The following is a 16,480-nucleotide window of genomic DNA, read 5'->3' on the forward strand; positions in this document are numbered from 1 at the left end:
GTGAATTCTACTCAACATTTAGAAAGAGTTAATATCTATTCTTCTCAAACTTTTCCAAAAAATACAAAAGAAAAACTTCCAAATTCATTCTGTGAGGCCAGCATTATTACCCAGATACCAAAACCAGACACAACAAAAGAAAACCCTAGGCTAACATCTCTGGTGAACACAGATGCAAATATCCTCAACAAAACATTAGCAATCTGAATCCAAAAATACATGAAAAAAACAACAAAAAACAAAAACCCTCACCACAATCAAGTGAAATTTATTCCCAAGATGCAAGGGTGGTTCAATATCTGCAAATCATCCAATCTGATACATCACATCAGTAAGGAAAGGATGAAAACTGTGGGGAATAAGCTTAGAAATTCCCTGGGCTTGCACCAATGGGTTAGCAAGGCATAAAGAATTATAAAGCCATAGGGTGCTCTCACCCAAGTTTGGGTAAACAAGGTAAGACCCCTAGAATAAAGAAGGGAGGGGCAAAGGCCCCAGAATAAAGTAGGGAGGGGCCAGGGCCCCCAGAATAGAGAGGGTGGCAAAGGTCCCCAATACAAAGGTATATGAGGCAAGCAAGATTAGGCATTCATGGCAAAAATGCCCCCCAATTTAGTACTATAGTAGAAAGATGCTTTCACAGGAGGAAAGGACCAAGTTTGGTAAACAGGGCTACAGACCCCAGCGCTGTGGGTGATGATGCCCAGAGCAGAGCTGATTAGCAAAAGAAAAGGTGCCTTGTTAACCCTGAAGTTATTTGCCCTGTTTTATCCCCTAGGCTAGCTAAGATAAACAGACATGGCGCCTCCTGTCTGCTGTTAACAACCATCTGCCCATCTGATCGGTGCCAGGATTTTGTTTTATATTGACCCAAACCCCAAACACCATATATCTTCAAAACCCCTTTCCCTTCATGCCCTTGAGTTAATGTTCACAGATTCACTGTCTCTTTGTGCACGCCCATTGTTTGTTAGCCCTCTGATCTTAATAAATACGGAACAAGGACCCTTATTCGAGGCTCTTGTCTTTTCCGGGACATTAGCCATCTCTCGCTTTTCATCCTGTGTCCCACTCTCTCATTGGCCAAGAGAGAACTTTAGACTTAGAGTCTACAACAGAAAACCAAGTGATCATTTCAATGGATGCAGAAAAAACATTTCACAAAATACAATATCCATTCATGGATAAAAGCCCTCCATAAAGCAGGTTTAGTGGGAACATGCCTTAATATAATAAAGTCCATATATGAAAAACTCACAGCTAACATCATTACTCAATGGGGAAAAACTGAGAGCTTTTCCACTAAGGTCAGAAACAAGACAAGGATGTCCACTCTTACCACTTTTATTCAACATAGTACTGGAAGTCCTAGCCACAGCAGCAATCAGACAAGAGAAAGGAATAAAGGACATCCAGGCTGGTAAGGAAGAAGTGAAACTTTCACCATTTGCAGAGGACATGATACTATATACAGAAAACCCTAAAGTTGCCAACAAAAAGCTGCCAGACTGATAAATGGATTCAGTTATTACAGTACTGCAGTATACAAAACTGCAGTATACAAAATCAATATACAGAAATCCACTGTATTTCTATACACTAATAATGAACCAGCAGAAAGAGAAATTAAGAAAACAACTCCATTTACAATTGCACCAAAAAGAAGAAAATACCTAGAAATAAATTTAACCAAGGAGGTAAAAGACCTGTACTCTGAAAACTATAAAACATTGATGAAAGAAACTGAAGACAACCCGAACAAATGGAAAGACATTCCATGCTCATGGGATTAGAAAAACAGATATTGTTAAAATGTCCATAATACCCCAAGAAAGCTACAGATTTAATGCAATCCCTAACAAAAATGTCAACAGGATTTTTCCCAAAACTGGAACAAACAATCCTAAAATTTGTATGGAACCATAAAAGACCCAGGATAGACAAAGCAATCTTGAAAAAGAAAATCAAAACTGGAGGTATCACAATTCCAGATTTCAAGTTATATTACAAAGCTGTAGTAATCAAGACAGTAGAGTAATTGCAGATAAACAGACAGATCAATGGAACAGAATAGAGAGACCAGAAGTAAATCCACAACTATATGGTCAATTCATCTTTGACAAATGAGGCAAGAATATGCAATGGGAAAAAGACAGTCTCTTCAACAATGGCGTTGTGAAAACTGGACAGCAACAGGCAAAAGAATGAAACTAGACCACTTTTTTACACCATACACAAAAATAAACTCAAAATGAATGGATCAAGGTCCTAAATGTGAGACCTGAAACCATAAAAATCCTAGAAGAGAACACAGGCAGTAATTTCTCTAACAATGGCTGTAACAATATTTTTCTTTCTTTTTTTTAAAAATACTGTATTTATTTATTTTTAAGCAAACTCCATGCCCAATGTGGGGATTGAACTCACGATCCTGAGATCAAGAGTTGAAGGTCTACAGACTGAGCCAGGCAGAGCCCCCCACATCATTTTTCTTAATGTCTCCTGAGGCAAGGGAAACAAGCAAAAATAAGCTATTGGGACTGCAGTAAAATAAAAAACTTCTGCACAGGAAAGGAAACCAACAAAACTAGACAAGCTACTGAGTGGAAGAAGACATTTACAAATGACATATCTGATAAAAAGGGTTAGTATCCAAAATATATAAAGAACTGTCTACAACTCAACACCCAAACAACAAATAATCCAATTTAGAAACAGGCAGAAGCCATGAAAAGACATTTCTCCAAAGAAGACATACAGAACCCAACAGACACATGAAAGGAAAATCAACATCACTCAGCATCAGGGAAATCAAAATCAAAATCACAATAAGATATCACCTCATGCTTGTCAGAATGGCTAAAATAAAAAACGCAAGAAACAACAATGTTGGCAAGGATGTGGAGAAAAAACGGACTCTCATGCACTGTTGGTGGGTATGCAGTGGTGCAGCCACTGTGAAAAACAGTATGGAGGTTCCTCAAAAATTTTAAGCAGGCTTCATGCCCAGCACAGAGCCCAATATGGGGCTTGAACTCACAACCTGAGATCAAGACCTGAGCTGAGACCAGGAGTTGTACACTTAACCAACTGAGCCACCCAGGAGTTGTGGTTCCTCAAAAAAAATTTTTTAAATAGAATTATCCTATGATCCCACAATTGCACTACTGGGTATTTACCTGAAGAATATGAAAGCACTAATTCAAAAGGATAAATGTACATCTATGCTTACTGCAGCATTATTTACAAGAGCCAAACTAAGGAAGCAGCCTAAGTGCCCATTGCTATTTGAATGGATAAAGATGTGGTGTAGATGCAACGGAATATTATTCAGGCATAAAAAAAATGAAATCTTGCAATTTACAACATGGATGGATCTAGAGACTATAATGGTAAGCAAAATAAGTCAAAGAACACAAATACCTATGATTTCACACATATGTGGAATTTAAGCAACAGTACAAATGAACCAAAGAGAAGAAAACAAAACAAAACAAAACAGACACTTAACTATAAAGAACAAACAGATAGTTACCAGAGGGGAGGTAGGTGGAGGGATGGGTCAAACAGGTGAAGGGGATTAAGAGTACACTTAATCTCAAAAAAAAAAAAAAAAAAAAAAGAGTACACTTAATCTCTATGAGGACTGAATAATTTATGGAATTGCTGAATCACTATACTGTACACCTGAAATGAATATAACATTGTATGTTAAGTATTAAATTAAAAAAAAAAAATCCATTGAGGGGCACCTAGGTAGCTCAGTTGGTTAAGCATCCAACTCTTGATTTTGCTCAGGCCATGATCTTGTGATCTAAATCTCATGATCTAACAGCACAGAGCCTGCTTGGGATTCTCTCTCTCCCTCTCTTTCTGCCCTACCCCTGCATGCGTGCATGCATGATGTGTGCTCACTCACTCTTTCTCCAAATAAATAAATATATTTTAAAAATTCATTGAAAAGATAATACATCATAATTAAATGGGTTTTAATCTAGGGATGCAAGATGATTCAACATCTGCAAATCAATCAGGGTGACACAACAAAATGAAGGCCCCAAATCCCATGATTAATTCAACAGATACACAAAAAGCATCTGACAAAAATTCAACATTTATTCACAATAAAATTCTTAATAAAGTGGGTACAGAGGGAACATATCTCAACATAATGAAGGCAATAAATGACAAGTCCACAGATAATATCATAATCAATGGTGAAAAGACAAATTTTTTTCTCTAAAATGAGAATCAAGATAAGAATGCCCATTCTCACCACTTTTATTCAACACAGTACTATAAATCCTAGCTAGAGCAATGGGGGGGTGGGGGGGAAGAAAAGAAAAAGGAAGGAAGGAAAGAAGTAAATTTGCAATAACATGGTATTAGATACAGAAAACTCCAAAGACCACATCAAAAAAAAACTGTTGGAAATAATAAACAAATTCAGTAAAAGAATTTACTTTCTTCAGAAAAAGAAATTAAGAAAACAATCCTATTTATAGTTATATCAAAAAGAATAAAATACCTAGGAATAAATTTAACCAAGGAAGTAAAAGCCTGTACAGTAAAAACTATAAGACATTGATGAAGACACAAATAAATGGAAAGATATTCTGTGCTGATGGGTTGGAGTATTGTAAAACTATACATACTACCTGAAGCAATCTGCAGATTCAATGGCATTTTCAAATTCCAATCGTAATTTTCACAGAAACAGAGCAATCAATCCTAAAATCTGTATGGAACTACAAAAGACTCCAAATAGCCAAAGCAACCTTGAGAAAGCAGAACAAAGCAGGAGGCATTGTGCTTCCTGATTTAAAAATATATTACAAAGCTACAGTAATCAAAGCAGTATAGTATTCACACATTTATAGACACATGGATAAATGGAACAAAATAGTGAGTTCAGAAATAAACCCATGCATATGCAGGCCAACAGATTTAAAATATAGGAGCCAAGAATATACAACGAGAAACAGCAGTCTCTTCAATAAGTGGTGTTCAGAAAACTGGACAACCACAAGAAAAAGAATAAAACTGGCCCACCCTATTATAGCATACACAAAAATTAACTCAAATGCACTAAAAACTTGAACATCAGATCTAAAACCATAAACTTCTAGAAGAAAACATAGGGGGGGGTAAACTCATTGACACTGGACTTGGCAATGACTTTTTAGATTTGACACCAAAAGAAAGGCAACAAAAGCAAAAACAAACAAGTGAGACTTCATCAATTAAAAACTTTGTGCACAGGAAACTATCAGCAAAATGTAAAGTCAACCTAATAAAAAAAAATCCCACATCATATATCTGATAAAGGGTTAACATCCAAAATATATAAAGTCTCACAATTCAACAGCCAAAACAATTTTAAAAATTGGGCAGAGTACCAGAAGAGACATTTTTTCAAAGACATACAGATAGCCAACAGGTACATGAAAAGGTACTCGTTTGGGAAATGCAAATCAAAACCACAATCAGATACCACCTCACACCTGTTAGAATGCTACTGTCAAAGAAGACCAGAAATAACAAGTGTCGGTAAGGATGTGGAGAAAAGGGAACACTTGTGTGCACTGTTGATGGGGAATGTAAATTGGTGCAGCCGCTATAGAAAACAGCATGGAGGTTAATCAAAAAATTGAAAATAGAAGGGCACCTGGCTGGCTCAGTCGGTTAAGCAATCTGGCTCTTGGTTTCAGCTGGGTCATGATCTCACGGTTTCTGAGATTGAGTCCCACATTGGGCTCTGCACTGAAAGTGCAGAGCCTGTTTGGGGTTCTCTCTCTGTCCTGCCCCTGCTCCTGCTCTCACTCTCTCAAATAAATATATAAACTTTTTAAAAAATGTGTATTTTAGAATTCAAAATAATTAAACATCTAGTTCAAATAATACGTATCATATGCACTATTGCCCTTCCAGTCCCCTGTCAGAGACAAACGAATAGTCTAACAATAGAAAAGCCAAAACTGGGACGACAATCCAACAGCCTTCCTGAACATTATGCAGATAAAACAAAGGACTCAAATAAAAAACTTTAAACCTTAAATAGTACAAAATCTCTTCTGAGTCACAGTAATTTTTTAAAATCACACCACAAACTTTTCAAAGTCTGGGAAACTTTAGCGCCTCAGGAGCTGTACTGAATCTCCAAAAGTAAATATTTTCACAGCGGTCAAGTTTTTTTCCCCCTAAAGTTCTCTGCTTTCATACAGGAAACTCGGGTAGAAGACAGAGTCTCGGGAGAAGGGGAAAGGAGGTCTCATACCTCCTCCCACCCCCGTACTGAGAGAGAAAAGTAGGCTTGCGAAAAAGAGAGGACCGGTCTGTCGGTCCTGGAGTCACCTGGAGAGCTCCGGGAACACCTGGCCCTGAGTTCCTACCGCAGTTCACTACAATTCCCCAAGGTGGTGCGGGGCCGCCCGTCTGAAGAAGGGGCTCCTGCAGCCCAGCAAGTAGTGAGGGGAGCGGGAGTCGGGGCAGTGGGGTACCTCAGAGCCGCGGAGTCGCCAAGTACAGCACCGTCCCCAGCTGCCAGCAACACGCGTTAACAGCCAAGGTTTCCGGACAGTACCGTGTGCCAAAGGGAGAAAGCGCCAGAGTCGCGCGGCCAGCGCCATGACCTACAACTCGCTGGCCTGACCCCTCACCCTTTTGGGTCACTATGGAGCGCGTCAGAACTAAAAGAGACCAAGTCCTTCCCGGGAAAACCCTGCCCTGCCGCTTCCTGGCCAGCGCCTCTTCCGCCACACGATTTCCGGCCGGCAGTTTCTAGGGGGAGGGAAATACCCGGTTGGGTGGGACTTAGTGGCCCTTACGCGCCTGCGCACAAGTGGACTTGGGGGTGGGCGATTGTTCCCTTCTGGGTACAGTCGCCTTTCTGTCCTTTCCCTGAGGGTGCGGGTTGGGGGGGAAGGGTCTGTCAACGCTTCAGCACAGGATTAATCACCAGAACAAAACTGAAAGTTCTCAGACCCGAGAATTTAAGCAAGAAGGAAATATTTATTTATAATTCTCTGCAGCCTTCAAAGATAGGGAGAATCCTAGTAATCGTGGTATTTCCTTTTTGGAAATAAATGCTTGGGAGAATAAATCTGTACCCCATAAAGAAGGGACAGGAAGAGATTGAGAGATTGGAGGGGGAGTTCTGGGGGGAAAGAGAGAAGCCATAAAAGACAAAGAATGAGAAGCCCAAGCTGGTCTTAGTAGAAAAGACAAGGGAGAAGAGGCCTCCTGACAAAAAGGTGATGCCCTTGTTTGCTGTGGGATGTGTGGTACAAAACCCCTGGGTTCCCCTCAAAATATTTGGTAAGATGGATACCTCTCACCAGAATGGAATACTTTTGGAAGCAATGAAGAGGTTTTGAATTCTAGTTCGGGAATGATGTGGGTGAAAACACAAGCTGCAAATGGATTACATGCACATTTTTGATGGGCAATAAGGGAAGATAGTCACAGTTTTGTTTTGTTTTTTTAAATTAGGTTGCAAACAGGACTCCTGGGTAGCTCAGTCATTTGAGCATCCTACTCTTGATTTCTGCTCTGGTCATGATCTCACAGTTGGCGAGATCAACCCCCGCTCCCCGCGCCCCCACCGTGGGGCCCTCCGAGGGCTGACAGCACAGAAGCTGTTTGGGATTTTTCTCTCTTGCTCTCTCTGCCTCTCTCAAAATAAATAAACTTAAAAAAAACAAAAATAAATAAAATTAGGTTGAATTGATATAGTACCTATACAGTATTACATAGTGAAATAACACATACTTAGTTAACTTGGTCTTCCCAACTACCTTGTGAAATAATGGGTATGCCAAATTAACAAGTGAACTGTAACTCAAAGAGATTTATTAACCAAAGATACATAGCTAGTAGGTATTGTTGGAAGACTGGAATCCATGTTTTTAAACTCCAAGCCCAATCCTCCCTATATATGATTTCTGCCTCCACCACTTCCCATTAAATCAGTCACATTTCTTTAGGATTGCATCAGTAATATTTTTATTTTCTTTGTTTTTAAAGTATATTTTAAAAAATATAGAGAGCCTCTTCTTAACTTTTTTTGAACGCGAGTCTTTTTTTTTCCAGAGGGAAACATGTTTACATATTTCTACTGGTAGCTACCTCAGTATTCCTGGATAATATATTCATATAACTGGATGCCATGATAATCCTGAAACTGAGTTTCTGGTATCTTAGCCAGAGTGAAGTTTTGTTTAAAGATTTTATTTTAGGGGTGCCTGGGTTGCTCAGTTGGTTGAGCATCTGACTTCTGATCAGGTCATGATCTCACAGTTCGTGAGTTCTAGCCCTGCATCAGGATCTCTGCTGTCAGCGCTGAGCCTGCTTCGGATCCTCTGTCCTCCTTTCTCTCTCTGCCCCTCCCCCACTCGCACTCTCTCTCAAAAAAAAATAAACATTAAAAAAAAATTTATTTTAAAGTAATCTCTACACCCAATGTGGGGTTCAGACTTACAACCCTGAGTGTCATATACTCTACTGACTGAGCCAGCCAGGCACCCCAGCCGGAGTGAAATTTTATTTTATTTTATTTTATTTTATTTTATTTTATTTTATTTTATGTTTTAATGTTTATTCAATTCTGAGAGAGACACAGAGACAGAGATGAGTGGGGAGGGTCAGAGAGAGAGGGGAAGACACAGAATCCCAAGCAGGCTTCAGGCCCCAAGCTGTCAGCACAGAGCCTGACACAGGGCTCAAACCCATGAACTATGAGATCATGACCTGAGCCAAAGTCTGACGCTTAACCTACTGAGCCACCCAGGTGCTCCCAGCGTGAAATTTTAATTATTTTTTTGAAAAAATTTAGATCCTTAGAAATGTTGCAGGAACTCCCATTTCTTTTTTCACTTAGATTCAGCCATTGTTAATATTTTTTCACATTTGCTTTATCTTTCTTTACATATATATAATATACATATTATATTCCTATTATTATTTTCTGTTGTTAAATCTTTTGAGAGTAGATTGCAGATAATCATGACTCTTCATGCTTAGAAACAAAGACATTCTCTTATTTAGTCCCAGTACAATTATCAAATTGATGAAATTGAAATTGAGTACTATTATTTAATGTATAAATTTTGCTTATTGCCTCAATGCTGTCTTTGATAGCAACCACTTTTTCCCCAAATCAGGAAATGTTTATGTGTTGCATTTAACTATTATGTTTCTTTAGTTTCCTTAAGTCTGTAATATTTCTCTCTTGGCTCCAGGCACACTATCTTTTCTTTCTTACAGTGAGCCTCAGATCTCCCTACATAATATTCTCTCTGTCAGGATTCCTTCCCATTCCACTACTTTGGTACCCTCCCCCTTGCTCCAACCCCACTCCATTGTTTTTTACCTAGTTGATTTTTATTCATCTTTCTTGTTTAAAAAAGATTATATTTTTAAGTAATCTCTACACTCAACATGGAGCTCAAACTCACAACTCTGAGATCAAGAGTCACAAGTCTACCATCTGAGCCAGCCAGGCAACCCTCTATTCATCTTTCAGCTCTCAGCCCAAATGTACCTTCCTTAGAAAAACTATTCTTGATTCCCCCTACTATACTTTCATTCCGTTCATGGCTCTAAGCTCATTTTATAATTTCACATGTATATTTGTGATTATTTGTTAATCTGGAGTATATTTTGGAGGTAGAGTTGATAAGAATTGGTAATGTGTACCTTCACTATACTGTAAACTCAGTGACATCTCTGATTTTTGCCTATTTCAGGACCTGGTACAGTTTCTTCACTCAGTCAACAAGTATGTGTTGCATATCTGTAATATACCTTGTACTCTTCTAGATGTCAATGAACAGTTCCTAGTGGAGTATATATTTTAGTTAGGGAAATACAGTAAGCAAAATAAGTAAAAGATGTACTAGATGATGATAAATGCTAACGAGGAAGATAAAACATGAAGGGGTATAGGGCATATTTCTGTGTGGACACTGCAGTTTTACGCAGGGTGGTGGCCACAGAAGACCTCACTGAAGGAGACGTTTGAATAAAGATCCAAGGAAGAAGGAGTAATCCATGAAGATATCTGGGGGCACAGCATTTCATGTAGAGAAAAAGGAAAGTGCAAAGGCCTGAACTAGGAAGGCAGGTAACATTTTCCATGAACACTAAGTTCACTATGGTTAGAATAGAGTGAGCAAGGAAGAGTATATTAAGAGATAAGGTCAGTGGGGCGCCTGGGTGGCGCAGTCGGTTAAGCGTCCGACTTCAGCCAGGTCACGATCTCGCGGTCCGTGAGTTCGAGCCCCGCGTCAGGCTCTGGGCTGATGGCTCGGAGCCTGGAGCCTGGAGCCTGTTTCCGATTCTGTGTCTCCCTCTCTCTCTGCCCCTCCCCCGTTCATGCTCTGTCTCTCTCTGTCCCAAAAATAAATAAAAAACGTTGAAAAAAAAAAATTAAAAAAAAAAAAAATAAGAGATAAGGTCAGAAAGGAGATGGGGACCAAGTATCATAATCTAATTTACATTTTAATTAGATCCTTCTGTTTTGAAAATAGACTAAAGCGGGGCGCCTGGGTGGCTCAGTCGGTTGAGCGTCCGACTTCAGCTCAGGTCACGATCTCGCGGTCCGTGAGTTCGAGCCCCGCGTCAGGCTCTGGGCTGATGGCTCAGAGCCTGGAGCCTGCTTCTGATTCTGTGTCTCCCTCTCTCTCTGCCCCTCCCCCATTCATGCTCTATCTCTCTCTGTCTCAAAAATAAATAAATGTTAAAAAAAAAAAGAAAAAAAAGAAAATAGACTAAAGGGAGCAAGTAGGGAAAGAGTTACTAGGGTATTACAATAATCTGGAAAGAAATAGTGGTGGCTTGGATTAGACTAGAGATATGAGTGGTTAGAATCTGGATATATTTTGAAGGTAGAATTAGTTGACAGGAATAGCTGACATACTAGACCAGATATCAATGGGGTATGAGAAGAGAGAGCCAAAGATGACTTCAAGTGTTTTGGCCCAAACAACTGGAAGAATGTTTTGCCATTATGCAAGATAGAGAAGACTGTGGAAAGACAGCTTAGAGGAGGAATATCAGTAAGTTTTATTCGTACATTAAAATCGGAAAAGCTTATTAGACATCTGTGTTGGCCAACCTCCAGTGTGGTCCTCGATGATCCTTATCTCCTAGATTTATCCCTTTGTGGAATCCCCTCCCACATTAAATCCAGGCTGGTGTGTCTGACCAATAGAATACTGCAAAAGTGATGATGTGTGACTCCTGAGGCTAAGTCATGAAAGTCATTGAGTTTCTGCATTGATTTCTTGGATTGTTTGCCCTGGGAGAAGCCAGCAGCCACGCCATTAGGGTACTCAGTCAGCCCTCTTAGGCGGCCCACATGGAGAGGAACTAAGGTCCCCCATCAACAAAGAGCATCATTGCTCATATGAGTAAGCCACCTTGGAAGTGGATCCTCCAGCCCTGTAAGATGACTGCGGCCCTGCCTGATAACTGACTGCAGCATCATGAGAGGTAATGGACTAGAACTGCTCAGCTAAGTCACTCCTCACTTCCTGAACCACAAACTATGACAGATAATAAATGACTATTTAGTTTTAAGCCACTGAATTAGGTATAACTGTTAGTTATAGAACAGTAGATAACTAATATGACGCCAAGTGTAGAGTAGGGAATTGGAATATGGAATTTCAGGGTTTGGAAGTTTGGTATCCTTCAGAATATAGATGGATTTCAAAGCTGTAATACTAGATGAGGTGACTAAGGATGCAAGTGAAGATAGAAAAAAGGAAAATTCAAGAACTGAGCCCTAGGGCACTCCAGGGTAAAAACTAGGAATATGAGGATTAAAAAGCAAAAGAGGGGGCGCCTGGGTGGCTTGGTCGGTTAAGCGTCCGACTTCGGCTCAGGTCATGATCTCACGGTCCGTGAGTTCAAGCCCCGAGTCAGGCTCTGTGCTGACAGCTCAGAGCCTGGAGCCCATTTCAGATTCTTTGTCTCCCTCTCTCTCTGCCCCTCCCCTGTTCATGCTCTGTCTCTCTCTGTCTCAAAAATAAATAAACGTTAAAAAAAATTTTTTAAAGCAAAAGAGATAAGGAGAACAGCCAGTGATGTAGAAGAACATGTAGGAGAATATTTTATAAATATCTCATTCATTTAACATCCTTTAAATAGTATCTATCTGGTGTTGAGTCCCATACTTATTTGTTCTTTGTTTCTAGAATCTTGTTATTGCTGATATATAAATAGACATTCAATACAGTAAGAGCAAAAGTAGAAAAGAATTCAGACTATAGTTGGGGAGAATGAATAAACACATCAAATAGCTATAGCACTATGTATTTAAATGAGAGATTGCCTATTGAGTACTGAAAGTACAAAACTATTTCCTTGTCTCTACCCTTCCTTTCCTTGTTTTAATGGAGCCAAAAGTAAGGAAGGCTAGGTATGCACAGTATGTATTTTTGAAATTTTGAAACTTGCAATTAAATTAGTGGTGTCTGAGGACCTTCACTTAAGTGTAAAATCAGAATCAAAACTAAAACAAAAAGTTGTTTTTACAATTTCAATAAAAACAAGATTAAGTACTTCTCTTTCTTCTCCCCACTGTCCAACCACAAAGGCCTTGTTACTGTCCCTGTAATTTGCTGTCTCTTTCTGTCTCTGCCCATTATTTACCTGATTTCAGACCTTTGCACGATTGGTTCTTCCTTATTTTTCAGGTCTCAATTAAATATCACTACCTTAGAGAGACTTTCCCTGAGCCCCAGTCTAAAGCAGCTCCCATTATGGGCACCTAGCTGGCTCTGTCAGTAGAGCATGTGACTCTTGATCTCAGTGCTGTGAATTTGATTCCTATGTTGGGTGTAGACATTACTTAAAAATAAAGTCTTGGGGGAAAAAAGCTCCAATTATCTCCCTATCACATAAACCTGTATTACTTTCCTCATGCTACTTATGGCTATCTGAAATTATCTCTCATTTGTTTTTAGTAACTTATTTGTTATCCCTCTAGGATAGAAGCTTCTGTCTGTCACTATTTTATCACAAGTCTAGAACAATGCTTGGCACATAGTAGGCATTCAGACGGTATTCAATAAATAAATGAATGAATCTTTACATGCACTGATATAATTATTTTAGAAGTGTTCTGTTTGCATTTTTGGATTAAAAGTAGTTTTTGTTTTTGTTTTTACTTAGGAAAGTCTATATTTCTTCATTTGTATCATTTTCCATGTCCTCCACAATTTAAAAAATTGAAACTTTTGCCAATTTTCTATTTTTTAAAAATCAATTTATACTTAAGATACTAAATCTTCCTTTGGCTGTCAGATTTGTCGTATTTTTTCAGATGTATTTGCCTATTGATTTTGTCCCTGTTTTCCTTGTGCAGAAGTTCTAAATTTCAAGTAGTCACATGTAGCAATATTTTCCATTGTAGTTTGTTTACCTGCAGGAAGCATCAAGTAGTGGTCAAGCAGGACATTTTGAAGTTAGTTTACTTAGAATCTGTGATTTTAGGCAAGTGAGCCAATTACTAAGCTACCAAATTTCAAGTTACTCAGTCACATTTTTCTCATTTGTGAAATGGGGTTAATGGTACTAAACACATCACAGAATTGTGAGAATTAAATGAAATTTGGATGTAAAATGACTCAGGGTAGTGTGCACATTTAAAGCTCTCTAAATAAGAATGGTTAGGAGCTTCCATTTCACTACTTTCATGCTGATTTTCCTGGTCAGATAGTGGTATGAATTTTCTCAAATAGTTTAATTCTTTTATACTTCTGAAATTGGCTTTGGTGCACCAAGAAACTCATTTTAATGCCTCAGGTTGGGTTTTTTTGGTGAATAAGTTACTTACACTGATAAACAATATGTTTACACCTAGACATACAAATACATTCACTAAGTGTATGTTATACCAACCTCTAAACAATGTCCTATAATATATAACAGTTTAAGTCAATAGCATAATGATTTGAAAAATACATGGAGTCTTTGATCTCAAGAGCATCTCTGTGACCTTTCAAGGAAGTCAGCCTCTACTCAAAGGCCCAAGAAGCTTGAATGTCAAACAGTAGGTACCCTTTAGCCTCCTTTGCACCTTAGGTTTAGTTTCAGCTTTGTCAAGGCCTTGCCACATAGACATATGTGTATTATGTACCTGCTTTTCCTTTTTTTCCCAAAGGAATCAAGATGGCTAATTTAATTCATCCTCCAGGCAGGAGATCCTTGTAGAAACACCCAGGAATCAGATTAGAGCCCAGGTGGGAGCAAGAAGAAAAAGAAGAAACAGTGCAGAAAATGTGTCAGAATTTATCACATGGATCCTCCAGAGTGTCTCTTCACTTGCTCTCACTGGCATAAAACCTTCCCATGAAGTTCTGAACCATCTTACTGCATAGTGACACCATTGAGTAGCGAGACAGTGGAAAAAATAACATAGGATACTTACACTTTCTGTAGAATACACTTTCTGATAATCTTAGTTTTCTAATTAAATTAGTTACAATAAAATTTTCAAGATTCTGTAATGAATTATAAATGGAAAGAAAAAGAGCCTTTAAGCATCAGCCTACCCACTGGGTGCAGATCTGGTCTGCAAGTAGTGGGCGGTAGGTGCCCGTGGTGGGCGGGGCCGCGTCTTTGCTCCACCCCAACCCGCTCCACCCCGCCCCTCGGCCCAGTGGGCCCCAGGTTCCTGTGAATCCCCGCGCCCCGGCTGCCCTGTGGACTCTGGCTGCCTGGTCTCCACCCCTACCTGATTTCCACTACTGAGAGCGGGATGTGAGTGCGGGCCTCTCTCCGCTTCGGGGCCGGAGTAGCGGGGCCCCAGCAATTCACAGATCCCCTGGGGGAGGAAGAGAGCCTGGGCGTGGAGAAACGGGGCCCGCAGGCTCCGCGCGGCAGGGCCCGCGCGGCCCTAGCGCTGGAAGTGCACCCTGGGCTCAGCGCGGCCGGAGATGGGCCGCGGCGCTCAGGGGACTCTTGCGCCTTAGCATGCAAAGTCCGAGGCCTGGGGAGGCCCGGCGCTGGCCAGCGCCTACCGGAGAACCCGGTGTTCGGGGTTCAGCCCTGGGCCGCGGGGAGCCTCCTGGGCCTGGCGGTCGCGCACCTGGGTAGGCGGTGCCCAGGATCGCCAACCTCACGCAGCAGGGAGTGTCGGGCCTTCGGCCCAGGGGAGGGTGACACGCTTAGAAAAATCCGCAGCGCCCAGTGGGGGAGAGGAACCGGGTCACGGTTCCGCGCTCTGAATCGAATGCCCAGAGGAAAAGGGCACGCTTCAGAGCCGCTGAGGATTCAAGGAGAAGCTGCTAGGTCGGGTGGGAAAAGGTAACTTGATTTCCGAGTAAAGCAGGAGGTTGTGAGAAGGGGTACCTAATAGCTCCTGTTCAGGCTCTGGCTGCTCCGTTCTTGTCTTGTGTTTTGGGCTCACTATAACCGGGGGCGTGGAGGAAGTGCAGTTGTATTCGTTTTGCAGTGCCAGATCCTCAGGGAGACCTAGCATACCGACCATTAATGTTGCGCTTGGATGATGATCCACAATTTTTGCTTACCCTTGGTGTTTTTGTGTCTGCCTCTATAAACCAAAGAGAGAATCAAATAGAAGAAATGAGGGATTAAAATATAGCGATTTTGGGTTACAGTGTCCAACAAACAATTTGCTAGACAATTTTTTATATATGTTTGTTGATTTAATGCTCACAACCACAAACTTAAGTGGAATTGTCATTCTGTTTCACACTCGGAACTCAGATTAAGTCATTTGCCCAATTACATGCTAAATGGTGGCATGGGGGTTGGAATTCAGGTCTGTGTATGATTTCAGAGCACAGGTTTATGGCTTAATGTAAAGAACATTACTTCTTGGGATAAGACAAATACCTAGGTTTCAAATCTGTGCTGTGTGTTAGCTGTCTGACCTTGGGCAGATTACTTAACCTTTTAAGGCCTGTTTCTGCATTTGTAAGATAGAAAATACATCCTGTCGTAGGGTTTTTATGTGGATTAAATAAGATCATATTTGTAATACACTTAACAAAGTGCCTGGCACACAGTTAGTGGTAAACATAGCTACACATATCTTCCTGTCGTTAATTGGGGTCAGCAAACTTCAGTTACCCGCCAGAGCCAAACAAAACTGTAGGCCTAGAGCATAGGTAGAGAGAAGCAAGAAAGGATAAGGAGAACTGAGAACAGATGACATATATGGTGGCAATTATCGTGAAACCCATAGATTAATCTGTGGTATCTTTTTTGCCCACTTTTTTGCCTTTCTGATATTTTCTTCAAAGGCGGTTCATTCTGGCTGATGTTTTGGAAAAATGCATCCCACTCTGGGCTGAAAAAATTCAGAGGCAAGTTTTGGGGACTGGACTATGTGGAGACTCTCAGGATGTGAGGGCGAGCTGAATTTTAGCACTCCTCAAACTGAAAGGTGCTTGTCACAAACCTTCCAATGAAGTGTGCAGTTCTCTTGTAGGATTTCTTCTTTTAG

General features: G+C 40.4%; 2 protein-coding genes across 9 annotated transcripts in view; one reads left to right on the forward strand and one right to left on the reverse strand.

Annotated features, from left to right (window-relative positions):
• Window positions 1-6,759, reverse strand: part of RMDN1 (regulator of microtubule dynamics 1) — a 57,310-nt gene extending 50,551 nt beyond the window's left edge. For 3 of the 6 annotated variants that reach the window (XR_009253277.1, XM_058698478.1, XM_058698477.1), the window contains exon 1: window positions 6,501-6,759. Coding sequence is in view for 2 of the 6 variants with exons in the window: in XM_058698478.1 (XP_058554461.1) it covers window positions 6,501-6,629 (129 nt within the window). In the remaining 4 variants the exon portion in view is untranslated. Of the gene's footprint in view, window positions 1-6,354; window positions 6,477-6,500 lie in introns of those variants that run through there. The other 3 variants (XM_058698480.1, XM_058698479.1, XM_058698482.1) reach the window with 3 other exon arrangements.
• Window positions 6,760-14,646: 7,887 nt separating this feature from the next.
• The window catches only part of CPNE3 (copine 3), a 49,526-nt gene continuing 47,692 nt past the window's right edge, over window positions 14,647-16,480 (forward strand). For 2 of the 3 annotated variants that reach the window (XM_058698484.1, XM_058698487.1), the window contains exon 1: window positions 14,647-14,769. The gene's annotated coding sequence lies outside the window, so the exon portion shown is untranslated. Of the gene's footprint in view, window positions 14,770-15,175; window positions 15,316-16,480 lie in introns of those variants that run through there. The other variant, XM_058698485.1, reaches the window with a different exon arrangement.

This window comes from Neofelis nebulosa, chromosome 14 (genome assembly GCF_028018385.1).
Source record: "Neofelis nebulosa isolate mNeoNeb1 chromosome 14, mNeoNeb1.pri, whole genome shotgun sequence".
Taxonomy (NCBI): Eukaryota; Metazoa; Chordata; class Mammalia; order Carnivora; family Felidae; genus Neofelis; species Neofelis nebulosa.